The sequence below is a fragment of the Talpa europaea genome (genome assembly GCF_964194135.1).
Source record: "Talpa europaea genome assembly, chromosome: 12".
Lineage (NCBI taxonomy): Eukaryota > Metazoa > Chordata > Mammalia > Eulipotyphla > Talpidae > Talpa > Talpa europaea.
This window is the reverse complement of record NC_140079.1, coordinates 49023186-49033925: the sequence shown is the minus strand read 5'-3', so window position 1 is coordinate 49033925 and position 10740 is coordinate 49023186. Positions and strand designations below refer to the sequence as shown.

Below are 10740 nucleotides of genomic sequence, written 5' to 3'. Positions count from 1 at the left end.
GTATAAAGTTTTGATTCATTGCATTGAGACATCTATGACTCTAATCCACATGAAATCAATCTTTTTAAATTTGTGATTCCTGGTAGACTTCACTTGGAGACATGTATTTGATAATGTTATTTGCCAATTACTATGTAGGCATTGCAAATAGAGCTGAAGAAGAGAATAGTATCTTAATGAGTAGATTAACAATTCTCCTTATAAAACATACACTATGTTAAAGTTTACAATCTCAGGAAGAGCAGTAAAGGAGTACAAAAGAATAATGTACACAAAAGTGAAATAACACTCTCAGATTGTCCTGTTATAAATATACAAGTAACCATGGTTACCAAATGTAGTTTTTGTAACGCATAACTATGATTTTAGTAAAATAAGGGAAAAATTACTTGGTATCACATGTTACTCAAGAAAAAAATCATCCTTATGAATTTTATGCAGATGCATAAAATTTGGGAATTCCCAAATTTTTCAGAAGCAAGATTGAGAATTCATTTGAGGGGCCTCCCTGGTGGTGCATGGGGTTACACATCAGCACTATGAGAAGCTATCTGCAACTACTGCAGCATGAGTTCAATCCCCAGCTGGGAAGCTGACCCACATGGCACAGCAGACCTCTCCTGTCTCACCCACTGCTCCCCTCAGCAGTGTATTTCAGTCAACCCACCTGTTTTGCTCCCCACTCAGTCTCTGGTGATCCTCTCACCCCCCCGCCCCCTGCACCTCAAGCCTGTACCTCAGTTTTTGTATGCAAAAATAAATCTTTTGAAAAGAAAGAATACATTTGAGTAAGAAAGAAAATAATAAAGGGAGAAACTATTGATATCAGAGATATTGCAAGACATGATAAAGTGAGTTATACATAAACTGGATAGAGACAGAGAAGAATTACTATTTCTGGCTCCGAGGTTTTGAGCCATGCAATCGCTGGCACTTCTTCAGCCCCGGGGAAATGGGTTCTTTTAAGGTGCTTTTCCAAAGAGTCTTTTCAGAGCCCCCTTTATGTCTTTGTTCCTCAGACTATAGATGAAGGGGTTCAGCATGGGTGTGACCACGGTGTACATCACTGAGGGTATTGCACTCGAGTATGCATTTTGGGAAGCAGCAGAGATAAGGTACACTCCTAGGAGTGTACAATAAAATAAGGAGACAACTGAGAGGTGAGAAGCACAGGTGGAAAATGCTTTATACTTCCCTTTAGCTGATGAGATTTTTCGTATGGAGGAAACTATCTTAGAATAAGAATATAGGATTCCAGTAAGGGGCCCCCCAGCCAGGAGCACAGCTGCACAATACATCACCAGGTTATTTAGAAAGGTGTCAGAACAGGCAAGTTGGACTATCTGCTTGAGTTCACAGAAAAAATGAGGAATTTCCAAGTCCGTGCAAAAAGACAACCGCAATACCATTAAGCTTTGTACCAAAGAGTGCAGGTGACCGATGATCCAGGAGATGAGAACCAGCAGCCCACACAGCCGGGGGTTCATGATGACCGTGTAGTGCAGCGGGTGACAGATGGCCACAAAGCGGTCATAGGCCATCACAGTCAGGAGGAAGTCATCCAACCCTGTAAAGAGTATGAAAAAATACATCTGGGTGATGCAGCCGCCATAGGTTATGACTTTGCTCTGTGTCTGGATGTTCTGCAGCATCTTGGGGATGATGGTGGAGGTGAAACAGATGTCTACAAACGACAGGTTGGAGAGGAAGAAGTACATGGGTGTGTGGAGGCGGGAGTCTGAGCTGACGGCCACAATGAGAAGCAGGTTTCCCAACACAGTGGTGAGGTACATGGAGAAGAAAAGCCCAAATATGTGGGGCTGCAATTTGGGTTCCTCTGAAAGTCCCAAAAGAAGAAATCCTGTAACTCTTGTGACATTCACTGGATCCATTCAGTGGAACTGACTACCAGGAAAAAGAAAAAGAACATGGTTAATACTTATCTTTTTGTTCTCTGCAGGACTATGTTGGTGTGCATTTACTGCATCATTTTGATGACATCTTCTATTTCCATGAGGTTTTTATATAACCTGTGAGCAGGAGCAGAAAGATGTGAGAAAATGGAGATGACGTTTGGACCTCCCACACTGTCACTCCCTTTCAGTTTTCCATTAGTTGGTGAGGCTGAAGGGTGGAGTTTTAAGATGATTCATTAAAGGCCGAGACATTAATAACCAATAGCAAGAAGAAAACTGAAAAACCGCCACTGCTTGCTCATGCTTCTAAAGGATGGGTAGACTTCATTTAAAATGAAGGCCCTTTGTTCCTCCCCCAAACCTTTTCAATCAGGAAAATCTAGGCTCTGATCAGCTTCTCTTAAAAAGCATCTCTTCTCTTTCTTATCAAAAAACCTACCGAACCTGACAGCATTGGAAGAACTTGCAGACAAATACTGTGGATTTGTACGATCCAAATTATTATCTTTTGCCTTGAAATCCTCTGCTGGGAAAGCAGTCCTAGCACTTAGTTTCTGGACTCTGGTGCAAGTTTAGTCCCTAATACCAGCAGGGGGATTTGGTTATCAGCAAACTCTTCATCATAGTTCCCTTAGTAAGAGGACAACCCATCCTCTTACTCCCCTTTTATCACCAAGCGTGCATTTGGCATCAATTCCCTGTTGAGAGCTGCCAATGACCAACAATGCAAGTTTGGGAATGAGTTTTTATTTACTAAGCTGTGCACTAAAACATGCACAGAGTTTCCTAAAAAGCTCTTGTTCTTTCCATGCATTGATACAATTGATATTCTACAATCAAGAATTTAATTTTAATGTTTTGTGATGGATCTGGTACCCTTTAGAGGATCCCATCTACCATTTCTATGAAGAAATATCTCCCATTCTCAGTTTTTCCCCCCAAAACTCAGGTATTCCACAGTTTTAATTATTTGAGGAATATAATTCGTGTACCAACAACCTTTCAACCATTGACTAGGGAATACGTATAAGATGCTGAAAAACAAATTCCTAAAGTGCATTTATGGGGACAGAATATAAGCAAATATAAAGTTATGTAACATATCAGATGGTTTACAAGCCCTATGAAGAAAATGAAAGCAGGTACAAAGGAGAGAATGGATAGGAGATGCTATTCTTTTTTTTTTAAAGATTTATTTTTATTTATTTATACAAGCACTGGGTACAGTCAGAAGTGCGGGAGGGTGAGAGAATTCACCAGTACCAGAGTGGGGAACAGAACAGGCAGACTGACGAAGCACACTGCTGAGGGGAGCAGTGGGCGGCAGGAGAGGTCTATGTGCCATGTGGGACCCTCGTCTGGCTCCCGGGGATTGAACCAGTAATGAAGAGGCTGTGGGCAGCTTCGCAGCCCAGCGCTCAACCGCTGCACCACCAGGGAGGCCTAGGAGATGCTATTCTTTATGGAAGATCAGGGAGGACTGGCAAAAAAATGTAGCATTTGAACAGAGACTAAGAGGAGTGGGTCAGAGAGAGGAGCATAATGGGGATCATGTACCTCACTGGTGAACAGCCAGTGGAAAGCCTGATGGAAGGTGCTCGCTTCAGAAGTTCAAGTCATAAAAAGGAAATCAGCGTGGCAAGAGGAACGTGCAAGGAGAGTGAGGAAAGGTGGTGTCAGAAAAGGTGGAGGGATGAGGTGACTTCCCTGCTGCTGTGAAACTTCAGGTCTCAGCTTGTTCCTTCTCCACTTCTACATACAATGGGTGCTATATTAATTTGTTTGCAAAGACCTCTGGTCGCTTGAAATGGACCCTCTCATCCAATCTGCTTTAAATGAGTCCTTTAATCAGTATTATGTCACTTGGAATATAATGGAGAGGTTTCCCTGCTCCAAGGACTGCTGACACACCACCACGTGCACACACACTCACACATAGAGCAGACTGTGGCTCCTCGGACTGTTTCTTCCATGTCTTCCTCACTCCCAATGACCCTGATTAAACTAGGGGTGGATACAACTTAAACTGGTCAGATCAGATTATCTTTCCCCCAAAGAGACAAGGAACCCACAAATTTCAGTTTGTAAACTTCCAGCAGACCAATAAACTTGTAGTTTCATTTTATTACTATGGTCATTTGATGCCCTGTATTTAAATAGATATAAAAACGTGTGTAGTGCACACAGACAGGGGAAGGGAGGGAGAGAAGGAAGGAGAAAAATTTGTAAGGGACATGAAGGGGGAAGTATCTAATCAATTCAAATTCTCAGAGACTGTAAGGAAGAAAAGCTTCATAGGTTCTGGCAACATTCCAATTCCTATTATATTCCCTTGATGCCCAAGAATAATAATAAAATAGCAAAGATTTAGTTAGCTAAAGCACAGAAATGCTGATATCTGCATGGTAGCAAACACCCTGCAAATTGATCACTCAAGAGAGAAAGGAGCAAAAGGAGATGTACAAACAAGAGATGTTGGCTTGTTGGGTATGAAACAGAGACCTTTTATTTCTGTGCCTTTCCCATAGTTAATCTGATCAGTTGGTTTTTATATGAATAAAGCCCCTTCTCCACTTTTCGTCAGAGACTTCTTTTCACTGTTATTCATGGAGTTTGGGGTTTGAGCTCTTTTTTGACAAGTTCAGTGGGAATACTCCAGTCCTACTTCTGTTCAATGTACAACATGCAAAGACTCCCCACACAATACTATATAAAAGCATGCACCCGCACGCGCATGCACACACACACACACACACACACACACATACACACTCACACACACAGCAGCCCACCCTCCTTCTCTGAATAAGTACCTGGGTAGGATTGTCCCTGAGGATACTGTGCTATATACACATGTATTTCATTGTTCTCTGACCCTACCATGCAAGATCCACAAGTTCAGGGACTTCACCTGCTTTGTTCATTTTTATATTTCTTAAGGGAATGTAAATATATGGACACTTAAATTGAAACAAATTTAAGAAAATGTAACATTATGCAAAAAAAATGCAGGGAGAATGAATCCTGGTTAAATAGCAGGGTTTCAAGATATTTGTAACATACAAAACTGAATGAAGTGTCAAAAACTAATTGAAAAAACTAAAACAGAAATAATTCAACAATATAAACAAGGATTAGTGATTAAATTGGCAAAGATCTAGACATAAAATAATATAATAATGTTCCTACTATGGGCTGACACATAGCTGAGGATCAGTTATTTGTGGGGTGAAGGGTGAATCAGGCATTAGGTTTCAATATATATAGGGATATTCTGTATACAGTAAGGTTGTATTTAATGTTACTTGGAAAAGAATTGTTTAATAAATGGTGGCATACTGGCTTTGTACCTTGTGTGAAATGAAGTTGTTCCCCTCTCTCAAATGTCTTATAAAAACCTAGAAGGGTTACAAACTCAAAGTAAGAGCAACCAATACATTCTACATTAACACCTTGATAACTACATATAAACCTGTGAATGGGAAAACTATCTTCAATAAAACAAGAAACTCAAAAGTAAGTTAGACATTTTTAAATAAATAAAATTTAAAAATGTGAAGCCTCAGGGGTTAAGCACCACACTGTGAAGCAATCTGCAGCCTCTGCAGCATGAGTTCGATCCCCCAGCCGGCCAGGAAGCAACCCACATGGCGCAGCAGACCTCTCCTGTCTCACCCACTGTTCCCCTTGGCAGTGTATTTTGGTCAGTCTGCCTGTTCTGTTCACTGCTCTGTCTCTGGTGAGTACTCTCACCCTCCCGCACATCTGGCCTATACCCCAGTTCTTGTATAAATAAATAAATCTTAAAAAAAAAAAGTTTATGGCCAAAAAATACTTAACCAAAATTTATTAAAAAACATTAGTCAATAAAATCATTTGAAAGACATAACTGCAGGAAAACAGGCATATCATATATGGCCATATAAAAATAGACAAATTGGTGAACAAAGATATGAATTTTGCTCAAACTTAATGTATAGTTCCCACAAACAAGTTAATTCTTTCATAGTCATTGGCCTGAGAAAAACTAAGAGCTGTTACATTGATTGGGGCTGGAACGCATTAATTTTTTGGCATAAATGTGAAGTTTTATATGGTTGGGGAAACAATCTGAAGACAGATATAAACTTAAAAAATACAGATATACTTAACTCAGAGTTTCTCATTGTCAGCACAACTGATATTCTAGACCAGATCATTCTCTGTAATGGGGTCAGTACTGTGATTGTAGGAGGATTAGAGCATCCCTGGCCTCTCCCAATCACTCCCCAGTGTGACAGCCAAAATGTCTCTGGACACTGCTCAATGTCTCTGATGGGACAAAACTGCCCACAGTTAGAAGCACAGGATGAATTTAGTAATATCAACATATTTTTATAAGATTGATATAATAACAATAACAGTGAAATATCTGAAACACCATCAAAAGTGTGATTAACACAGTCAAACTATGAAATGTAATACAATCACTAAAATAATAAATCAGCATAATACTCGTTGATTAGAGGCGAGTCAGTAAGGTACTGTTGTGTGAGAAGGAAATAAAAGAAATCATGGAAGGAAGAGTCATGTGCTATGATTGCTTTGACAAAAAGTATTTTGTGGAAAATATACTAAATAAACATAGGCTTCTGAAAGGATAATGACCTCTGGAAAACACAAGTTTTAGTTATATTTCCCCAATGTAGGGGGAAAAAACGTGTAAATTAAAGTAATGGTTCAAGAAGTAATCAGAAATTTAATTAAATAATAAATGTTATTCTAACAATAGAAAAACTATAAAAAGCGAGTGTGCAAAATCATGCAGAGCCTCTGTGGTGTGCACAGGACTCTGTTCATGCACTTGCGTAAGGGTCTATCAATATGTACATGTTTCTGTGCTGTGATGGTGGGAGAATTATGGGGAACTACACCTGAACGGAGAAACCAAATATTAACATCCAAAAATTAACATCAGAAGAAAATAATCTAATTAATTAAAATTTTTAAAATTTAATATAGAAGAAGTTTTAAAAGTAAGAACATGAAGAAACTATGAAGGTGTGTAAAATTAGGTTAATTATAGTGGTTTCAAAATACCTATATGTAACAAATTGATTGAGAAATACATCTAACTTATAAAAACATAAAATAGTAAAAATTTGAGATCAACATGGATCACTTATTCATTCAATATTAAATTAGCAAAAACTTGGAAATAAGTTAATACACAGGAAGATGTGGAGAGGAAGTAGCAGGGAACTTATATTTCCACCTTATATGAAGATATGTGGATTTAAATGTGCTTATATGAATCAATGAGAATTAAAATAAAAATTAAAACTTAACAAAGATTAACATGAAAAACTGTGCTTATGGGCTTTTTTCCCCATGAAGTCAAAAGTACCCCATCTTAAAAAGAATGGATCACAGTGGTACTATTGTGGTAAAGAACCACAGGAAATACCGTGAGGGGAGAAATCAAATACTACCCAAAAATTAACAAAGGGTAATAAAAGAAATAAGAAAAAGAAAAGCCCTCACCTCACTTTGCTATATGTCCTCACACAGCTATTTCCCTGTTTGTCTACTTCCTTGTATTGCAAAGATCCTTAGATTTAAGTTTCACTTTTACTGGAAGGACAGTGCTATTCTCATCATCCTGCTTCTGTGGGGCTTCCATTAATGTACTTTAATTTTCAGCAATGAACGCTGTATTGCTGAGTTCAATGTTCAATTCCCTTTTTCTTAATTTTTAATTCACATTCTTCTTTATTGAGGACTAAATTTTAATTTCCTAATTCAATCCATGAGGTTTCATCAAAAGAAATAAAGATGCACTCACCTTCGATACTTGGTTTACATTTAGTAGTAAATGAATTCTCTAGGTAATGTTTAGACATTAAAAACTGTTGGAAAATAGATGAAACAGACCTTTCTCTGAAATACTGCTGCTCTCTCATTTTTGATGATTAGATTTGATTATTTAGAGCAGTTTAGATTAACACCAAAAATTGAGCAGATAATCAAGTTTTTGTATGCTCCCTTCATCTCTCCATTCCTCTCATTACTGACTTTCTACAATAGTGTTGTATTTGTTAACATTAATAATCCAATATTTGTACATAGTTTTCCCAACAGTGTTTATTACATTTCATAATTTGCATTAAATTCACTTTTGTTGCACTTTTATGGTTTGAGACAAGTATACAATGTCTTGTACACATTAACACATATATTCAGCTTCACAGAAAAAAATATACATATATTTGCACAGAAAGTCTCTTTTACCTACCTTTTTATACTTATTAATTTTTTCACACAAATATGCAAAGAGAAAGAAGATTCCTTAATAAGTATACCTCATGAGCATTTGCAATCATCCTTTGGATGTTTAGCATCAATATAGAAACAAAGTCAAATGCGCTCCATCTCAAAATGCCCTCACTTCACTACATCCCTCCACACTGAATATTGTTTTCACTCTACCTTGACTGTGAGACCCCTTGGATATGTTCTCAGTTTACTGGAAGCATTTTGCCCCTCCCATATCCTCTTCTACTTTGGCTTCCCAGCCATCACATTTTTACCAAGGGCACCCCTTGTAAAGTTGACCTCAATGATTTAGCATCATAAAAAAACACACCAGTTAACCAAACAATTAATCAAGCAAATCACCAGTGATCTCTGGGCATGGGGCTAGACAGGATTGTTATTCAGGTAACCATGGCTCAGTGTTCTTGACCTATTCTGTTTGCCTACACATGGAGTGTTTACTGGGTTGTTGGACTCACCTTAATGGAGCATCTAAGAAGAAGATCTCATGTCAAATAATTTCTCCTTGAATAACTGGTGATGGAGACTGACTCTCTGTCTCCAAACAAGAGTATAGGATCATCAGTCCCCACACCAGAGTTAGGGCTCCAAAAGCAACAACCATGTCACATCCAGCCCAAGGTCACACATGTTGACAAACTATAAAAGAGGATATATTTAAGCTCCCTCTGTCTGCTCATTAGCACATTTCTCTCACCTGGATGTACATTATTTCCCTAAGAGACACCGGTCTGGATAGAAAGGAAATTTTCCTATTGATGCTCTGTTCTCAGGAGATCAGCTTAGAAGAGAAGGGAATTCTTTTCTTAACTCCATCCCCATTAATGCTCCTGCTTTCCAGAAGTCTAACTTCACAATACCTTGTCACCAACCTGAATGTAAGTTTTATCCAAAGTAAGAATGAGAAACCTGTCTAAATTAAACCTTTGTTTCTTCAACATATTAACTTGTCATGGGAGCCCAGTCCCTAATAGCTCCCAAAAATACTTTCCCCTCTTTAACAAGAGGGAAAACTATGTTCCTCTGATAGCAAACCTTAGTCACAAGGTTCCTTGCCTTCCTGAAATCTTTGTCAAAACAATTAAGACTTTAATACTTATATCACATATTGAAAGTTGCCATGTCATCCCTTCTAAGATCATTTGATTTAACTTTTACAAAAGTCCATTTTATGGGGAAGAACTATTAAGAACCCCATTTCCTATTGCAGAAATAGTGTTTGAAGGGATTTAGTGATCTGCCCTAAGTTATAAACCAAAGTAAGGAGAGGGCATGACTGGATTTCTGTTTGATTGCTTTGGGTCTTAATACTCTGGTTCTCAACCAGAGATGATTTTTGTCCCTGGACAAAGTTGGCAATGATTGAAGGGATGTCTCTAAACATCTATAGTACATCACCCAACATAAATAATTATCCAGCTCCAACAGTCACAGTGAGAAGGTAGGAAACTATTTTATACTTACCCTTCTCCAATGTCAGTGTGTATATGAATCACCAGATATTCTAATTCAAATGCATATTCTGATTCAGAAAATCCTGATGATCCCCAAGACTGCATTTCTAATAAATTGTCCATGATGTTGGTGCTACAGGTTCTTTCTTATCTGTGGACATATTAGGGTATAAGGTGGTGGTCGTCAGTCAGTGTCAGGTGTAGTCACAGATCCTTTCACCAACATTGTCTCTGCATGTAATTTTGAAAGAAAAGCATACTGACCCACATTATAGCTTGTAATAATTATATATTTTTCCTTTATATAAAACCCTTACATCCCATTAAAAAATACATTCCTAAAGGGACTTTGTACTATGCAGAATCAGGTCCTCCAAAAGTTGTCCCCAGTCCCTGAACCTGTCAATTGGCCATTTTTATTAACACTCAAGGGGGGACTACAGTAGCAGGTGGAATGAAGCTATTAATCAACTGACCTTAAAAATATTAGCCATCATTGTCCAAAGGGACCAAAGTAGCCACAATTTTCCTCTAAGTGTGGAAGACTTAGACGTAAAGATAGACCAATGAGGTAAAGGGATTTTTGAAAAATTTAGCAGCTGACTTTGGAGATGGGAGAAGGGTCATTAATTAAGGAATGTAGGTGGTCCTTGCAAATTGTAATAGAAAAGTAAATGAAGTGTTTTCTGAAGATTCCAGAAGGAACCCAGCTGTAGATATATTTGTTTTTCATCAAATGAGAACCACTTTATGTTTCCGAACACCAAAAGTGATTATGTAAGAGCATGAACCTGTTGGTTTTAAACCACAATGTGCTAATTTGATTTAGCATCAATAAGAATTTTTTTAATTTATTTATTATTATTATTTTTTTAAATAATAAATTTTATTTTTATATTCCCCATACAATTGCAGCCCCCCCATTCTGACCCCAATCCCTCCCCTCCCGCCCCCGCCCCCCTAAAAGTGTCTCTGGTTCATAGTTTTTTGTTGATTTTGATATTCACTTTCTTATAGTTATTCATTTTCCTGGTCCCTTATTTAAGTTTTCTAGA

The 10740-nt window shown here is 38.0% G+C and overlaps 1 protein-coding gene across 1 annotated transcript; it reads right to left on the bottom strand.

Moving 5' to 3' along the window:
- Positions 1 to 757: 757 nt before the first annotated feature.
- On the bottom strand, positions 758 to 1892 carry LOC311182476 (olfactory receptor 7A17-like; the record flags this gene model as incomplete). The annotated part of the gene is made up of 1 exon (XM_084251291.1): positions 758 to 1892. The coding sequence occupies one exon, from the start codon at positions 1890 to 1892 to the stop codon at positions 963 to 965; it is 930 nt and encodes a 309-aa protein (XP_084107417.1). The 3' UTR covers positions 758 to 962.
- Between the last annotated feature and the right edge of the window lie 8848 nt (positions 1893 to 10740).